General features: G+C 35.1%; 3 protein-coding genes across 5 annotated transcripts; 1 reads left to right on the forward strand and 2 right to left on the reverse strand.

The window, feature by feature from the left end:
* Nucleotides 1–865: 865 nt before the first annotated feature.
* On the reverse strand, nucleotides 866–3,103 carry LOC140055584 (uncharacterized). Its single transcript, XM_072100921.1, has 2 exons — nucleotides 1,618–3,103; nucleotides 866–1,318 (listed from the first exon to the last, which is right to left on the reverse strand). The coding sequence occupies exons 1-2, from the start codon at nucleotides 3,101–3,103 to the stop codon at nucleotides 1,011–1,013; spliced, it is 1,794 nt and encodes a 597-aa protein (XP_071957022.1). The 3' UTR covers nucleotides 866–1,010.
* A 4,443-nt stretch (nucleotides 3,104–7,546) lies between these two features.
* LOC140055080 (uncharacterized) lies at nucleotides 7,547–11,700 on the reverse strand. Of its 2 annotated transcripts, none has more exons than XM_072100280.1 (7): nucleotides 11,629–11,700; nucleotides 10,754–10,855; nucleotides 9,914–10,062; nucleotides 9,408–9,480; nucleotides 9,098–9,184; nucleotides 8,374–8,754; nucleotides 7,547–8,084 (listed from the first exon to the last, which is right to left on the reverse strand). In XM_072100280.1, the coding sequence occupies exons 1-7, from the start codon at nucleotides 11,660–11,662 to the stop codon at nucleotides 7,816–7,818; spliced, it is 1,095 nt and encodes a 364-aa protein (XP_071956381.1). In that variant the 5' UTR covers nucleotides 11,663–11,700; the 3' UTR covers nucleotides 7,547–7,815. The 2 variants fall into 2 exon arrangements, with proteins under 2 accessions (XP_071956381.1, XP_071956380.1); XM_072100279.1 differs by having other exon boundaries at nucleotides 8,374–8,757.
* Nucleotides 11,701–13,001: 1,301 nt separating this feature from the next.
* On the forward strand, nucleotides 13,002–17,777 carry LOC140054227 (proton-coupled folate transporter-like). 2 transcript variants are annotated; one of them, XM_072099143.1, is made up of 6 exons: nucleotides 13,002–13,042; nucleotides 14,157–15,173; nucleotides 15,575–15,706; nucleotides 15,902–15,985; nucleotides 16,097–16,253; nucleotides 16,556–17,777. In XM_072099143.1, the coding sequence occupies exons 2-6, from the start codon at nucleotides 14,180–14,182 to the stop codon at nucleotides 16,671–16,673; spliced, it is 1,485 nt and encodes a 494-aa protein (XP_071955244.1). In that variant the 5' UTR covers nucleotides 13,002–13,042; nucleotides 14,157–14,179; the 3' UTR covers nucleotides 16,674–17,777. The 2 variants fall into 2 exon arrangements, with proteins under 2 accessions (XP_071955244.1, XP_071955245.1); XM_072099144.1 differs by lacking the exon at nucleotides 13,002–13,042 and adding an exon at nucleotides 13,740–13,769.
* Nucleotides 17,778–18,631: the final 854 nt, after the last annotated feature.

Raw genomic sequence — 18,631 nt, forward strand, 5'->3', positions numbered from 1 at the left:
TCAACGCTAGTGCTGAATGGTCTCTCCTGGTGACGTGATGAATATGCTAAAATATATACCCAGCCAATCAGATCAACTCAACCATTAAGGCGATCGCGACATGTGAGAAGCAAAAAATAAATAAAACAATACCGTGTCGCTATGAGAAGTAATAAATTATGAACTATGTGTTGAACGTACTCGACGAAGCATAATCTAAAGAAAAGAAATAAAAATGTACCAATTTACCAGACAAATTCGTAGTACGTTACGTACCTGAATGCAGGTCTCATATTTCAATGACAAGGCAAACATGGTAAATCTCCCCGCGGGGGTGACAGGGGGGGGGGGGAGCTTCCCCGACTGACCGTGCTTGCAATCAAAATACTCAACGCAAAAAGCATTAAATGTCACTCCTAAAAGTTTGACCTATTCAGTAATGAAATATTGTTCTTTTAATGTAGGCCTAAACCTGCAATGTGATTATTCGGTCTGTTGTCGAGTATCTTAAGATATATAGGAGAAATATATAAGAGTGTCACACGCCTGATTAAGTTTTAGGACACACTTTATTTAGGTACTTTGGTATTAACAATATCAGGGAAGAGTAAAATTAGTCTTTTCTCTTCCCTGTCTTCCCTGAAAATATTAGGCCTATGGCTAAAGGACAAATGACACACGTTAATATCCGCAACTTCTATTAATTTTTCCTTTAATTTCCTTTTAAAAATCTTATTACAACCCTGAATATCTTTGAAACATTATTAAGATTGAGTTTCTGGACAATTTCCGTTGTGGCTACAGTAAATTGCCTTAATGACTATCTATTGAATTAGTTAAAAGAGTTGGTGTTTCAAATTCAACTTACAACTAAATTATCCCTAGTTTATCGTATTGCAATTAAAGACGTTAGAAATGTAAGAAAAAAGTTCATATGTATATAAATGATATAGATTTAATAATTTGTATAGTTTCAAGACCAACATCATCAGCTAACCATGCTCTTTGCTTTCCCAAAACCTCAATTTAACTCAGTAATTTGCTGGAGCTACGGCCCCCAGCGGAGGCAACTGGTTGTCACTCTTTAATTCATTGTCATTGTCAATTGAATGTCTACTGTAATGATAACAGCCAGAGTGTTCTTTTGTCGGAGTTAGCGTACCATCAAACAAGTTGCAGATGAACATCGGTTTAACATACGGGTAACTATTAACTGACGTACATCCTATGGTCTTCATACATAATTTGACGCAGTATACATGAGATGATACAACGAACGTCGACTGAGGGAGCCCTTGCACACAGATTCCAATTGCGGTTGAACGTATGGCGTATGACCCTATTAAACATAAAAGTATAACTTTAGTGTTTCAGCAAAGAGAATAATATAATGATAATTCAAGTTTATTTAAATTTGGTTCCCACTTAAACGCAACGCAAGAAATTTGACCAATCACGACGCGATGGATTAATCGAACTGCCACTCGCCATTGGTCAACTAGTTTGTGTTGCTTCTACGTCCCTTGTGTTGCGTTCTAACGGGAACCAAGCGTAAGTCCATCTGCCAATCAAATCATTGCACTAGTTAAACCATGTACATTAAAGAAGTAATGAAAAAATGTATAAATAGTGACCTACGTGTAACGCGTGTAGTGGGTATAGGCCTAGTTGTAGCAGGTGTAGTTGTAACAGTTGCAGTAGTAGCAGACGAAGTTGAAGGTAGTTTAGTCGCAGCTATAGTAGCAGACACAGTGGTAGCAGGTGTTGTAGCATATGTAGTTATAGCAGGTACAGTTGTAGCATACGCATTTGTAGCAGGTATAGTAGCAGACACAGTGGTAGCAGGTGTTGTAGCATATGTAGTTATAGCAGGTACAGTTGTAGCATACGCATTTGTAGCAGGTATAGTAGCAGACACAGTGGTAGCAGGTGTTGTAGCATATGTAGTTATAGCAGGTACAGTTGTAGCATACGCATTTGTAGCAGGTATAGTAGCAGACACAGTGGTAGCAGGTGTTGTAGCATATGTAGTTATAGCAGGTACAGTTGTAGCATACGCATTTGTAGCAGGTATAGTAGCAGACACAGTGGTAGCAGGTGTTGTAGCATATGTAGTTATAGCAGGTACAGTTGTAGCATACGCATTTGTAGCAGGTATAGTAGCAGACACAGTTGTAGGAGGTGTTGTAGCATACGCAGTTGTAGCAGCTGTTGTAGCAGACGCAGTTGTAGCAGACGCAGTTGTAGCAGGTACAGTTGTAGCATACGCAGTTGTAGCAGGTACAGTTTTAGCAGGTACAGTTGTAGCAGACGCAGTTATAGCAGGTACAGTTGTAGCAGACGCAGTTATAGCAGGTACAGTTGTATCATACGCATTTGTAGCAGGTGTTGTAGCAGACGCTGTTGTAGCAGGTACAGTTGTAGCATATGCAGTTGTAGCAGGTACAATTGTAGCAGGTACAGTTGTAACATGTACAGTTATAGCATACGGAGTTGTAGCAGGTGTTGTAGCATACTCAGTTGTAGCAGGTACAGTTGTAGCAGGTACAGTTGTAACAGGTTCAGTTGTAGCAGGTGCAGTTGTAGCAGATACAGTTGTAGCAGGTACAGTTGTAGCAGACGCAGTTGTAGCATACGCAGTTGTAGCAGGTGTTGTAGCATACGCAGTTGTAGCATACGCAGTTGTAGCAGGTGTTGTAGCATACGTAGTTGTAGCAGGTACAGTTGCAGCAGGTACAGTTGTAACAGGTACAGTTGTAGCAGATGCAGTTGTAGCAGGTGCAGTTGTAGCAGGTACAGTTGTCGCAGGTATTGTAGCAGGTACAGTTGTAGCAGGTACAGTTGTAGCAGACGCAGTTGTAGCTAGTGTAGTAGCAGGTGAAGTAGTAGCAGATGTTGTTGTAGCTAGTGCAGTTTTAGTAGGTGCAGTTTTAGCAGGTGTAGTTGTAGCAGCTGCAGTTGTAGCAGGTACAGTTGTAGCAGCTGCAGTTGTAGCAGGTGTAGTTGTGGTCGTTAATGCCGTAGTTAAAGATACCGTTGTAGTTACGGATACTGCTGTAGTATGGTGTAGAAAAATACTAATTAATAATAACACACTGGTGGATAACATTATATGAACAGTCATTATTAAGTGATAAAGTTTAAAAAACGCACCCTTTTCGCAAATGTAACTCGTCTCAAAACTGCATGAAACTGACTCCATCCTTCTTTGATTTTTGAGGAGTAATACACAATCTAGAAATGTAGAATTAGAGATAAATACATTACAAATGTGTAAAGCAGTCATTGAATTCATCAATTTTTTGTTGATGGTGAAATGGCTTTTCGCCATTTCAAATTTTATTTCTAACCTTTGTGTAGATCTCCGTCAACGAAAGTCAATTGCGTTCCTCCTGGATCTGACAGCCAAGTATAGGTATGAACCTATTACAAACAAAAACGTACAACACAGGTAAAACAAACGCGCCCGTGTAAAAAATTAGCTAATATTTAATACTCAGCTATGTAGCCTATACTCTATGATGTTTAAATCAAGGATATTAAAATACAATCCTAACCTAACTCGATTCCTTTACTAACAAATTAGGAATTAGGAAGAGCGCTCTGTACATATTATTTAAGCCGATTTTCCACTAGGCGAATGTGTTCGCCCAAATCGAAGGCGTCAGCTAATACGCATGCGTAGAGAACGATTTGGAAGATGGAAACATGAATACGCATTATTCGTACAAACTGGCGCTTTCGATTCGCGCGAACAAATTCGCCTAGTGGAAAATCGACTTTATTGCGATAATTATAGCCATCATAGCGACTTACAACCTTAAACAATCCTATGTAAGCGTAATTTGGTAACATCGTGGCTGAGATGGCTGTTACACGTTCTTGGTTCACTCCTGCGACAACCCCACCTACCTGAGTACATGCGCCTGCAGCGCTTACAAACGCTGTGAAATAAAACATAACGAATGAATGGACCAAAAGAACATTTGCAAATAAAACAATTCTACTTAAAAAAATGGTGGAACAGAGCATATACATTGCATTAAGGTGTACTATACTGTATTTTTTGTATAAAAATAGTTTGTTATTATTATTATGATTATTATTATTTTTTATATGTACACTGATTATGGAAATGAAATATTGTTATTGTTGTTCATGTTAACTTACCTTTTTCGTTTGTGAAAACTCTGAAACATTTGCCGTCGACAGGTGTCCAGTCCAAATCACATGACACAGCATTCACGGACGATCTATACATCACGACCACAACTGAAACGATACTGGGTTCATGATACAGGGAAACATGTGATACAAATTAGATGCTGTATTATGAAATATTCCTTCGAAACTGGGAAAATATCGTAGTACATGTGGAGATACAGCACTGGTAATCGGGTAAGGTAGTTACACATCCATGGCTATTCTCGAAGACGTGACAAAAGTTTGGCTAAAAATGTACTGTCAAGCTTGGTTCCCACTAGGACACAACGCAAGGACGTAAGACGCAACGCAGGCGAATTGACCAATCAAAAGCAATGGATCATTCAAACTGTCGCTTGTGATTGGTCAATTCCCTTATGTTTGCGGCTTACGCCCTTGCGTTGTGTCCTAGTGGGAACCAAGCTTTATATGTGGTTTATGTCTTGAAACGCAAGTTAAATTTATACTGGTTTACAATTAACTACATTAATTGTGAATAAAGCTTGGTTCCCACTAGAACGTAACGCAAGGACGTAAATGCAACGCAAGCGTTTTAACCAATGACAAGCGAAGTTATAGACAGTTAGCAATCACAAGCGAATAAGCCATCGCTTGTGATTGGTCAATTCACTTGCGTTGCGTTACGTCCTTGTGTTGCGTCGCCAGTGGGAACCACGCTTTAGAGCTAATAGGCCTACACTATGTAGAACTTTCTCAAAATGCTCTAGAAAGTGTTTTCTGTTTAAAACATATTGTAATAACTTATACTGTGCTTCTCTGTGGGCAAATTTTAATCTATGGAAGCACTAAAGATGTGCTTCAACAATGCCTTACGCCCGCTCCTTAATAAACCTAGGTCATGCAGTGCCAGCACCATGTTTGTAGAAAACCACATCTGCTCGTTCTACGAGCTACAACGTAAGGACGTGGTATGGTCAGACAATATTGTCACAAAATGTATTTATGAATTTGCTCTTCTTTCATCCATCTACATCGTAGATGGATGAAGGTATTGTTTTAACCCCGTGACTATGTGGCGTACGTTTTTTTTTTATATATTTATATTTTTTTGTTTCCTTTGTTTTTGAGCCATGGAGAATTAATTTTTTTTTCCGAAATAAAAGATGAATGAATGAATGAATGGATATCAATATGTGTGGTTTAGTAAGCGTTTCTTTCTTTCTGAAAAACAGTGCAGCTTTTTCGTACAGGTTCTATGCCTACCTAATTTCAACTTACATCAAGAACAAAGTTTGATTACACAAAATAACAACTTTTAAAAAAATGTAGATACTTACTTAGAAGAAACGCAACAATCCGTCGACAGCGCATCATGTTGTTAGCATTAGTCTACAGCATCAAGTGTTGGCAAGCATTAGTTTTCCATTTAGGACGCAACCAACAAGGACGTAAGCGCACCGCAAGTAATTTGACCAATCACGACACGATGAATCATCCGAACTGTCGCTTGTGATAGGTCAACTCGCTCCCGGAGCGCTTACGTCATCACTTTGCGTCCAAGTGGGAACCAAGCTCAATTTTGCTATTCATCACGTCACTCTTTCTTTAGTAATTTTACTTTATTTAATCATTGCTAAACTAAACACGATTTTTAATTTATTTTTTATAAAGATCACAAAGAAAGGGCACTACAGATTATAATATGAAAACCACTTAAATTTTGTTTGATATAATAACATCAAAATAACCGTTTATTATTATCGTTGACCCTGAGCAAACCATGTTGAGATTACGTGGATTGTTCATTTTATTGTTAACAACAATTATCGCTAAAAAAAGAGTTGACGTTTAATTAAATCAAATAAAAGATAGTGTTGAAGTAATGTCACAAGTAGATATTGCAAGTTTCCCTGGTAATCACATTCAATGCGTTTATTCATTATTACAACATAAGATTAATACACACGTTTCAATTGTAATTAGTTAGCAAAACCTCTATATATGCAATAAAGAAACAATGTTTTTTAAAACATTGTACAACTAGTTTTCAAAAACAGTATTATGCTTATTCATTATATGGACGCATTGAAGGCACATACGTTGTATTATGTTATATTGTTTGAAGGTTTGCATGGCGAAATCGAATGTTGATATAAAGTGTCTGGTACACCACGTATACTATAGTTCTGAAACATATAGTAGATTGGTGTGATGTTAATAAGTTGACAATTAATTCTAAAAAGACAAATTATATTATATTTTGTAATCAGCATACAATAATTGAAGTAAAGGGGGATATATACATCAAGGAATCAAAATTAGATGAAGTTGAAGCTACAACTTACATTGGGGTAGATATAGATAATAGACTTACATGGAAAGTGCATTCTAATAAGGTTAATAAAATTATTAGTTCTAAGGCTGGTTTATTGTACAAACTTAAATATGTTGTACCCCAATCAATTTTGGTGCTTTTATATAATTGTTTTATTTTGCCTCATATTTCATTTGCATTAGAAGCTTGGGGTAACACTTATAAAACTCATTTAAAACCAGTATATTTAACACAAAAACGTATTATACGCACATTGACTTATTCTGATAGACTAGCACCAACATCATTATTATTCAAAGAACTTAAAATTTTAAATATTTATCAGCAGCATCAGTATTTAATTACTTTATTTGTTCATGATAGTTTACATGGTAAATTTCCAGATACAACTCCTAAATATTTTTTGTATATTAATTTTCGTTATTCATCAAGGTCTCAGACTAGAGAAAAGTTGTATGTACCAAAATATAGAACAAACATAGGACAACATTCCATCAAGTATTCTGGTGCAAAGCTCTGGAATGAAATCCCAGATGATTTAAGGTTTCTAACAAAAAGCAAATTCAAAAAAGAAATGAAAACATACTATTTGTTTGTATAGTGATACAGTATTTATTTATTTTATAAGAGAATTATATTGTATATATTTGAGAGAAAGTGTATTTAAAAAAAAAAAAGAAAAATGTTTATGTATATTAATTTTATTTTAGACAAGTTGCCCTAATTTATTTATATAACTATTTATACTTCAATGTTTAGGGGCTGAACTTGATTAGTTTTAACTATTTTTTAGCCCTTCCCTTGATATAATTATTATTATTTGTATATTATTACAATGTTTATAATTTATATTTATGGGTAAATAAAGAAAGAAAGAAAGAAAGAACTGTTGAGCTCAACATTTATTTTCAGAACTAATATACGTGATGTAACGCAACATTTATATCAACGTTCTACATGTTATTGTTGAATGTTTATTAACTGCTTACTACAACTATACAACAGAGCTTTCATCAGATGTCGAATCCTCCATAAAGTCATCGCACCGAAACAATACAAATTCAATTAAAGACGATCGATCATTACACCTCGAATGCACTAAATTTAAAGTGTACTCAATTTATAATGGTAACACCCCGAGTGTACTTAATTTATAATGGTAACACCCCGAGTGTACTTAATTTATAATGGTAATACCCCGAGTGTACTTACTTTATAATGGTAACACCCCGAGTGTACTTAATTTATAATGGTAACACCCCGAGTGTACTCAATTTATAATGGTAACACCCCGAGTGTACTCAATTTATAATGGTAACACCCCGAGTGTACTTAATTTATAATGGTAACACCCCGAGTGTACTTAATTTATAATGGTAACACCCCGAGTGTACTTTTGTCGAAGTCGGCGTGTCATCAAACAAGCTGCAGATCCATTTTTGTCCGTCACGTGGGTATATGTTCACAGACGAGCATCCCTGCACCGTGTTGACGCTATGATGCTTGCAGATCTTGACGCAGTGGATATGAGATGGTACAACGAACGTCGATTGAGGTAGCCCTTGCACGCAGATTCCAATGCTTGTTGAACGTATCGCATATGGACCTGGTGTACAAAATTGTACTAAAACTTATAATGTAGGCCTACTTCTAAAAATGTATAGTATATTAATATACGAACAATAACTTGACTTTTTATATATATACATTTTTGTTCTAGGCCTGTAAGCTCTTAGACTAAGATTTTTTTTTCTTTTTTTGCTAAGGATATATTGTGTCACCATGGTATTTAGAAATAAAAATGAATGAATGAATGACTTGCATATGCAATGTACATTGTTTTGTATTATATCGATTTCTATATCAGAAGAATAAACATAAAAGTGACAGCATACCTGTTGCAAATGTTTTTGGGCCATCTGCGATAGTTGATGTTTTGTCTTGAGTTTTGACATGCGTGGTTGTGTGTTCTGTGGTCATTGCGTCCTCGGTAGTAGTCAAAACAGATGTTGTATCTTGAGATGTAACGACGTCGTCAGCAGGCGTTGTTGGGTCACTTGTCGTCGTGTGATTTATGCATTCTCCAACCACTGCGTCCTCCTCGGTGGCAGTGGTTAACATTGTATCTTTAGTTGTGCCGACGTCATTCGTTGTTGTGTGTTCTTCAGTGGTCATTGCGTCCTCCTCGGTGTCCACTTCGTCCTCCTCGGTAGTAGTAGTCCACATAGATGTTATATCTAACTGAGTTGTGATCACATGCGGTGTTGGTGTTTCTGCTGCTGTATGTACAGTAATTTAAATAATTAATATTATAGGTTTATCGCTATATACTTCATGGTTTGTGTGAGATGGACAGGGGAAATAGTAGTATTTAGTCTAAAATAACGAAAGGGAATTATCAACAATGCGATCCGTCGTAGAAGCGACGGAGTTTTAGTTTTAGTAAACCAAGTAGGTCGAGGCTACCAAAGTCAAATAATATGAATTGAGAAACTATAAGACTATAAGTATTATTTTTATACAAGTCAATAAAGAGGTTTTTACATACAAATATTGCAAACACCAATGTACAAAATAAACCAAAACAAGATGTGTAGAATATCGAGAAGGGATGCTTACGTAGAGTGATTTGACAGATTCCATAGGCTATATAAGAACAGTCCTTCGACTCCATAAGTAAATCAGCTTTAAGAAATAGAACGCAATCTACAAAAAACAAAATTCGTTTTTGTTTATCAAACACCTCATTTCCGCCTCAAAATAAGATCTAATTATCATAATAGTAAAAGTAAATATTTCTGGAACATCAATGTAGTTTTAGTGTAATTTTTTTACGATGAGACCCTGTAGAAATCTCAAAAGACCTTCTTACTTCTACCATACCTATATTCAATGCCTCGCGCATTGTTCAAACAATCTGGTGACTTACCTAGTCCAAGATCACCATCTACAAATTCCAGAGGCTTCCCTCCGGGATCAGAGTACCAAACATACGTCTTAACCTAAAATAAATGTCACGGAAAAGCTAATAAGATAAATGGTCGATACAAATGAACAAAACGCCCTTATTTTTAATGAATTAATTTAGATATATTAAGTGTTGTATAGGCCTAATTAATTGCATTTATGAATAGTAACTGTCATTTAAATATATATTTTGTGGTGCCAGCTTATTTGATTCGGTACATCAAGACCTACCAAAGCTGCCAAACAGCCCCAATATCCCATGGCTTCATAAATATATATAAACATTCGGTACGATACATCAAAACCCACCGAATCAAACAGACCATATACAGTCAGTGAAACCCTATATTATATGGCTTCATTAGGCCTAAACATTTATTCCACCGTCATGCTGAATATGGACAAATTATTTTACTAATAAGTCTATATTATATGTGCTAATCAAAATAATGTAAATAAGTGAATTACAGCTAAACCACCGGCGGTTGTTGTTTCTTTTCTGTACCCTATCCAGGCGTTGTTTGGTATTATATTAGACACGGCATTGGCACGAACATCATTTATGCCCGCAAGTGTTCCACCTTCACGCAGACACATTTTGTAAGATTCGTAATAGTCTGCAATATAAAGTTTATTTTGATATAGTTATAGTTATTCGCGCGAATCGAATATTCATCTCATTTGGAGTGGTGGCATGCATGGCGCATCCAATCAAAACTCCTCAATGTTCGATTAACGACAAAGACAAGAAGATGCTCTCGCACGTTTATCGAAATAGAGATCGCTTCAACGAATTTGCGGACATTTCATATTAGTCTATAAAATATACAATACATTACAAATAGTGAAACAAAAATAAGAGAGTCTAGGAGGCAAATATAAAGTAAAAGGAATGAAATCGCCGTAGATCAACGGTGAACATCAGTAATCATCATTGGTTACAAATCAGTGGTCCAGCGATCAATTATTCATAAACATTTATTTAGCCTAGATGTTATAAAACTAAATATATAAATGTGGAAATAAAACTTAAAGCATTAGATTACTATAGTTACTAAATAATTGTGTCTAAATCTGCCTAAAGCTCTGTCTACACTAAAAAAAGTGTGATGTGCCCAATATGGTAGTGATATGCCCAAATATGGTAGTGATATGACATCATCATGTCCATATATGGTAACATCATGGGCACATAAAGTTTGATAGTTGAGATAATATGAATGTAAATAATAATAATTGCGCAACAAAAGAGAAAAAAGGTTTGATAGTGTAGACAGAGCTTTAGTGATACTTCAGAGTAACACTTACTGTATCTACTGGTTATGGACTTGAAGCATTGGCCGTCAATTAGGCTCCAGCCTTGATCACATGTAGGCCTACTTGCATGGGTAAACAGACAAATGTTGATAACTACAGAAAACAATGAGATAAATTGACAAAATAATTAGCAAAATTACTTCACAAAATGTATTCGTTTTTTACACTTTAAACTGTTTGAAACATGATTGCAGGAAGCTAAACTGTATTAAGCTTGGTTCTCTCTAGCGACCAATGACAAGCGATTGATTATTCGAATAATGGCTTGTCATTGGTCAACTAGCTTGCGTTGCGCGTACATCCTTGCGTTGTGCGTACATCCTTGCGTTGCGTCTCTAGTGAGAGATTTAGTGATGAATACTCAAAATATATAATTAGATACTAATCTGGCAAATTATTAGATAAAACAAGTAATAATCAATTAACAACATAAAAAAAACCCCAATTTATTTCAACACGGAAAAGCTTGTATCACCTCAAACCAGCGCCATGGTTAACATAAAAGGCCTAATTAAAAATAACACAATAAAAGAAAACAAATCAGTAGGCATGCAGAAACATAAACTAGGCCTACAATATAAAAGTATATACATTTGCATGGTATTGCATAATTTAGCACCGTGATATGGTCCCGTACTAATTTAAAAATCACAAAATAAAAGAAAAGAACAATAGTAGTAGGCAGAAACATAACTTAGGCCTACAATATAAAAGTATATACATTTAATTTTAAAGTATTTACATTTGTATGGTATTGCATAATGTAGGACCGTGATATGGAAAATTGTTGTTATATCAGGGAAGAGTGTAATTTTACTTTTCCCTGGTTATATACTCCGTTAAAAATAACAATGTAACTCACTTACCTTGGATGAAAACGCAAAACATAGTGGATAACATTATGTTTTCAAAAATACAGAGTACTCGACCAAATACTTTGCTCCACTAAATCTAAGTCACTTTCTTAAGAAATATTTATAAAGAACAGTACGCAATGAGGTGAATCAATTAAAATCTCAGACTACTTAATTTCGCTTTTAAGTTGTAAGCTTAAGTTCGATGTTTTTTAATAAAACGGTAGACAAAATATCGATTATTCATATTGTAGTTATAAATGTTATTATGAGAGGGGTTGACCTTATAATCTTAATATATATTTAAAATGGTCTTTTATACAATAACCTTGTCATCCCACAAGACATTATTGGTATAAACCAACGCAACAAAAAATCTCATTAAAAAAAAACACGATAAAAGAAAAGAGGAGACAAAAGGACTACAGTTGCCATGTGCAATACAGTTTTAAAAGTTGTCTTTTTCAAATGTTATAATGGTAAAACTTTCCATAACAATTCTTAACTTTTTTTAGTTTAGTATTAAATCAACGAAATGTTGCCTGGACCCCACATTTTAAAGCTTAAGCTTCCAGTGATGTACCCCTTTTCTCATTTATTATCTATTATTTTAGAAAATAATAACTTTATTTTTTTCTTATTTGAGAAATAAATTTATTATTGATTGATATTGATAAGAAAAAACACAATTGGATACAATTAAGTGGTTTCAGTAGCTGCATCCATATGCAAACAATATATGTATCCATATCGTTAATACACTACAATTTCATGTAGGCCTATGTGAACCAATATGCGTTTCGTCTATCTTTTTTATTGTAGCCATAGATACCGTACTCAAACGCAGTTGCAAAGAAGTATCTTAAACGTCAGTATAGCCTATGAAGAAGTCAACTTTATAATCGAATCATGGGATAGATATCAAAGCAGTAATAATCTGGAGATCGAGTAGTAGCGGGCGCGAAATTTCTATTACTCGACGTCTAAGACAGAAATCATGAATGATTCATGAGATAAATCGTGGGTTAAGTTAAGCAAAATTATAGGGGGCGCAATAATAAAACCAATATTTCACGTCGTACCGTCCTGTACAAGCGGCTATTCAGGTTTTTGTTCATTCATTTCATAGGGTTTTCAAGATTAGTTCATGTAGGCCTGCAGCGGATTATATATAATGTAAAGTATTGTAAAGCTGACTCAAAGATAGATGTATTCACTTCGACTACTTTTTAACAACTCTTTTATTCACAATTCTACTATCTATATGACTCATACAAATTGGTATAGTTACAGGTGGTATTTGTAAACCAACTGATAACATAGGAAGTGTATACTGATAAACAAATGTATCATCTTGCCTACTGGCACCATAGCTAGACATAACAACGACCTATTGAAGTTGACAGTACAGATTCTAACGTTTGAGGTACATAATATATACTACTAAAGTTTAAAATAGTTATAGTTTTTGACTCATAAATTTATCATACTGATTAATAACCTAATTTCCTGTTCAGTAGCCTGCGAAGAAATTAATTCACTAAACACTGACCGGAAACGTGCAAGGACAATTACAATTGTTTACAAATAATATTATGAAGTAGCTATATTAGTTTTCCTATACTTAACGGAAGATACGATAGGTACAAATAATTTAACAGTAAAAACAAAAATCTGCCCATATTATTTGTAATGTACACTGCAGCTCTTGACATATGTTTTAGGGCATTGCCAGGTAGGTATAAACATTATTTGCTGGTATATACGATATAGGCCTGTCATTTTAAATTGATCAAGTTACCATTGCTGTATGCTACCTATATAACATAAAATGTGGTAGAGACAGTATAATTGCTAGTACGATATAGGCCTGCAATTTTAAATTGAGTGTCATTTACCATTGTCGTACTATACTACTATTTACGGCATATATATCATATATATTATCTTGGTATAGTATTATATTTTTATGGTACAATGCATTTGGTGTATACTAAGGTCAATGTCATAATACAGCCAAGTAAATAATCTGTGTTAGCAAAAGGGCAAAGTTGTGTCATTGTTCATGTGCAGTTAGGTCGAACGGAAGATAATATTAATATTATTCGACGTCTACCCGTGCCATATAAAACTTAGAAATTGGACGTAAGCCCGTAAGTAAAGCTTCCTCAGTTAGGCCTATATTAATGTAGGCCTACTGTACGTACTATATGTGTCCATGCATAGAGAAAACCCCATAGTCAGAACACATAGTAGGCCTACAACTATGTGTTTTTTAAAATAGCACATATAAGTTAAATAACGGAGTTTTCAAAAAGTAGAGCACTGTATTTTAGCATGGAGTATATTACTTCATATTTTAGTAAAACACAGTGAAATCACAGTGTCCACACAGTGGGGAACAGTATGTTCAATGTGTGAACACCAGTGTGTTCAATATGTGGCTTTAATTTTACTAAGGGCACACCATTATCAAAGAAGAAAAAAATTACCGTTCGCTTGAAATGAAATAAAATTGTTTTTATTATCAATTGTCTTAGGAGAATATTTCAACGAGTAGTGGATGATCATCATGACAACTGACAATCCAAAATCATCTTTCGGATATCGACCTTTGAATGCAGCAGGCAAAAAAAATGCACGTTTGATAACAATAGAACCAATTCTTTGCTTATTTATGCTGGGAGATGGTATCTACTATGGCTTACAGTCAGAGTTCATCCAAGGAAGAATCGCTGACGTGCATAATTATACCTTACCAAACAATAATGAAAATGGAACATGTTCAATGAACGCATCCAGTCCAGAAGGCAAGTTACAAGCTGATATCGAGGCAGAGGCTTCCAACTGGGTGATGTACATCACAATTGCCTATACGTTTCCATCCGTGTTCATGACATTGATACTCGGGTCTTGGAGCGACTATGTTGGTCGGAAACCGGCTATATTAATAACGGCTGTCGGAACTCTACTTAATTTGATTGTTTGGACAATTGTTGTTGCTTTAAATCTTCCATTAGAAATCCTTATTGCGTCAGCATTTTTAAGAGGAATGAGCGGCGGCACCTCTCTTTTTTTGGCTGCGTGTTTTACGTACATATCAGACGTAACTACGACCGAAAATAGAACCACAAGAATTATTGCCTGCGAGTTTGTGTTTCTGATGTCGTTTAGCTGTGGTCAGTTTGGTGGCGGATTTCTCGTTGATCAATTTAGTTACACGATTGCGTACACCGTCGCCATTGGTTTTACGTTTATATCAATTATATATAATACAATACCGTATTTACTCCGTGAAACTATCGTAACAAAGATCAACTTTAAAGAGAGTATAAAGAAACAGTTAGTTGCAATCTCAGCAATATGGACAGAAAAGGATTTGGAATATAAAAAAATGTTTGTTGTTGTAAATATCTGTTTCTTTATTGCGATAAGCTGCATAGCATCTACGACTGTGATGTCATTGCTAACTCTTCATTTTCTAGCTCAGCCATTTTGTTTCTCTTACCTGATGGTTTCATTCTACACTGCTGCACTTGCATTGGCTGCCACAATTGGTAAGAACAGAGAATATCTAAGAAGATTTAATGACGCTAAAGCTCTGCCTACACTGTCAAACCAGTTTGAATGTGATGTGCCAAAATATGGTAGTGGTATGACATCACACCGTGTCCATATATGTGCACATCACATTTGTTGTCACATAAAGTTTGATAGTGTAGACAGAACTTAGGGCAACGTATAACTTGGATTTGTCTTATTTATTTTAAGTATATGCCTATATCTCAACATTCTTTGCACGAGTTAAAACAAGTAATTAGAACGCTATCTATAACCTAAAACCTTGATTATCCTAGTTGACACTGACCGAACGGGATCTTAAAAAAAAGTGGGGAGTGGGGAGAACGTCAATTGGCACCAAATAAGAACTACTTTGACATTCTTTTTTTTCTGACAGGATTACTATTATGTGTGGTGCTATTGAAGAGATGGTTAAACGATTATTGGCTGATTCATTTAAGCATGTTGTCGGCTATGTTATCTAATTTCGTGAGTGCTATAGCAAAAACAACTACGATAGCTTTTGTAGGTAAGTATGGAACTCTCTGTCTGACCACAAAGTGTGATTTTCATACGATACTTTTGAAGTGCTATAGTTTTTTCTCTCTCTTTGGTGGGGTTGTTCCACATTTATTCTCATATGCATAAACTATACAGTCTACATAAAATAGGGTTAGTAATAGTTACTTGTCTTGTAATTCGAGTCATTTTGATACTGTTTTAGGAGGTGGACTCGGAATTTTCAAAATGTTGTTTGGACCACCGTGTCGTTCCATAATTTCCAAGAAGTCGTCTCAAGAAGAACAAGGTAACGTCATTGGGAATATCTCTCTCTTTCGTCTCAGTGAACACGTTCTTCTATAGGCCTACAACCGAACAATCGAATTGAAGATTAACACAAATATTCTAATACTTCCAGGTGCCGTCTTCGGGTTCTTAGGAATGGTGGATTCACTAGCTGCCTTCATCTCGCCTCTTATTCTAAACAACATCTACTCAGCGACCGTACACACAATGCCAACGTTTGTTTTTTGGATGTGTGGCAGCTTTAGTATTATACCAATTATATCAGTCTGGTAAATATAAATACTATGTTTTACGACGCACGACGCTAAAAAAAAATTCAATTCAATAGAAACCGAACATGAAAATACAAGCACTTCAAATTAAACAGACCGTGCATATAATATAAATACGCGCGCGCGTGTAAATACGTCATTTCAATCCATCACGTGGTGTTGAAGAAAGCCCTTATGTCACACTTGTTCTTATAACCGAGCATGCCATTAGGCCTAGAGTCGATTACTCCGAATAACATTACTTGTGTAGGTTTATACTGGTTGATACAATCATTACGTCATGCACTGGTTTTTTTTAGTTATCTTCAGTACGAAGACAGGAAAAGGCAGCAGATGCTGACAATAGATCCACCAGATACCACACCTGGTGATCCAGTGCTTAACCACGTCACCTCTAAGCAGATGTCTTCCACATAGACTTTTGGCAATTTTGTGGAGTTCAAAGTCTATGCGATACCACCGGTATTATGCCTGGTCTCAGGGCATTCGTACAAAAATCTTTGAAGATAATATATACCATATAAAGCTTTATCAAACTAGTTTGACAAACAAGTGTGATATGCAGCACAAATGTGGTAGTGATATGACATCATCCTGTCCATATATGGGCACATCACATTGTCTTTGTCGCACAAAGTTTAATAGTGTAAAAAGAGCTTAAAATATATCGTTATAACTCTGTAAACTTATTTTGTTGTCTTTGTGCTATATCAAAAAAAACTGGAAATAAGTAACACTTACATACAGCACATAATTCGTGCCATACTATTTAAATTCTGATTTTATATTACAAATACCCGAATAAATACAAAATAACACCATATGATTTTACCCAGGGAAGAGTTAAATTATCGTAAATTATTGTAATTTTCTTCCCTGATTTTAACCGATTATCATAATTCGTATCTGAATAACTGGTGTCATTGAACTGAACAATTAAACTAAAATATATAAGCTTTAACAAATGTTTTCCCTTAAAAGTATCACACACAAATTAAATGATAGTATATATAATTATATATAGGCCTAAACAGAACTTACCCAATTGTACGTCAGCAGAGGCAAGGAGTGGTAACCACAACGCCAGAAAACAAAGAAGCAGGCTTACGGTTTACCGGTCGAATAAATGTTGTTCAAAACGAACGCACAAAGAAATATTCCGAGATTCTGTAAAACTTTAGGTATCCGTACACTGCACCTAAAGTGAAAAGCATTACGGAAATAAGTACACTATTAGGTAGCCTATTACTAAATTAATATATGAAGAACAGCTGACCTTGGTGGACAGAAGGATTAGAAACAAAATTCATAAATTCATATGAACGTAAATAAAACACAATGACAACAAATATCTCGCATTATTTGAGTGACATACCTCGGCGACAGAAGTGTTTGAACTCTTTGTCACACTTTGTGACCGAATAAAATAAAACAACTAAAATTCATTTAGGCCTATATAAAATGAGAGCAATTCATTGAATATAATTGTGATATTTATTTATATGTTACTGTGTTGTTAAATATTACATTTCTTGAGAACATCAAAACAAATTCTATTCTCTATTCATAATATTATATTAAACATCTTTCTATACAATGATTTTCATACTTTTGTTCATGTTATCAAACATTATACCATGTATTATAGCACGAGTACAATATAATATGAACCAATAGGCTTGCCTCTAAGATCGTTCCATCAAGAGAAAGCATCTCAAACGGCAGAAGTCAATTAAGAAGTGTCAACCTCTACACGATATAACTTGAAGAATTATAGTATAATATACAAATAATTCCGATCAGCCTATGAACTCATGACAACTTGTTTGTGATATACTTATTCTTAAAGTGTTTTTTTTTAACTCATTGATTGACTTAATTTCCAATCTTACTGAGTATTAGAAGAAGTCAATCAAAATACTGACCGTACCAGTTAAGTCCGGTACAAGGTCAATATACCGAAACTGCTGTTTATATTAAGATAGTATTAAAATCCACAAGCATTATACTTACTACCGGTACTTAGGTAGGTATATAATTTGTACTATCAATTGTCCATTATTATTAGATTATTTTGGTGTTCGTTATTAATTAGTATACGATGAATATTCGCCGGCGTCAAAACTTCAAACTGAAAGCCAGCGGATGATGCGAGTCCTTGCCAGTTAAGTAGGCGTATCTCGGCATTGCTGGTAGATCAAGTATTTATGCTACTGTAATATTCACGGCATTATACCTTGATATATATAATTATTGTATTTGTAGGACGATGTATTTGGTGTAGGCATTTTATTTTTCTGAGTGAAACGCTTTTGTTAAACTTTAATCTTTCGTTTGATTGCAATAAAGTTCTATTCGTATTCGTGGCCCTATAT

This window comes from Antedon mediterranea, chromosome 7 (genome assembly GCF_964355755.1).
Source record: "Antedon mediterranea chromosome 7, ecAntMedi1.1, whole genome shotgun sequence".
Taxonomy (NCBI): Eukaryota; Metazoa; Echinodermata; class Crinoidea; order Comatulida; family Antedonidae; genus Antedon; species Antedon mediterranea.

Excerpts from the sequence above, each read along its gene's own strand:
- LOC140055584 (XM_072100921.1), bottom strand. The coding sequence starts at position 3,103 with ATGACTGTTCATATAATGTTATCCACCAGTGTGTTATTATTAATTAGT. Across the intron at positions 1,319-1,617 it reads ACCCACTACACGCGTTACAC|GGTCATACGCCATACGTTCA; the intron begins GTAGGTCACTAT and ends TATGTTTAATAG.
- LOC140055080 (XM_072100279.1), bottom strand. The coding sequence starts at position 11,662 with ATGTTATCCACTATGTTTTGCGTTTTCATCCAAG. Across the intron at positions 10,856-11,628 it reads GTTTTGCGTTTTCATCCAAG|TTATCAACATTTGTCTGTTT; the intron begins GTAAGTGAGTTA and ends TGTTTTCTGTAG. Across the intron at positions 8,758-9,097 it reads AATCTGTCAAATCACTCTAC|CAGCAGAAACACCAACACCG; the intron begins GTAAGCATCCCT and ends CTGTACATACAG.
- LOC140054227 (XM_072099143.1), top strand. The coding sequence starts at position 14,180 with ATGATCATCATGACAACTGACAATCCAAAATCATCTTTCGGATATCGA. Across the intron at positions 15,707-15,901 it reads AACTACGATAGCTTTTGTAG|GAGGTGGACTCGGAATTTTC; the intron begins GTAAGTATGGAA and ends ATACTGTTTTAG. Across the intron at positions 15,986-16,096 it reads GTCGTCTCAAGAAGAACAAG|GTGCCGTCTTCGGGTTCTTA; the intron begins GTAACGTCATTG and ends TAATACTTCCAG.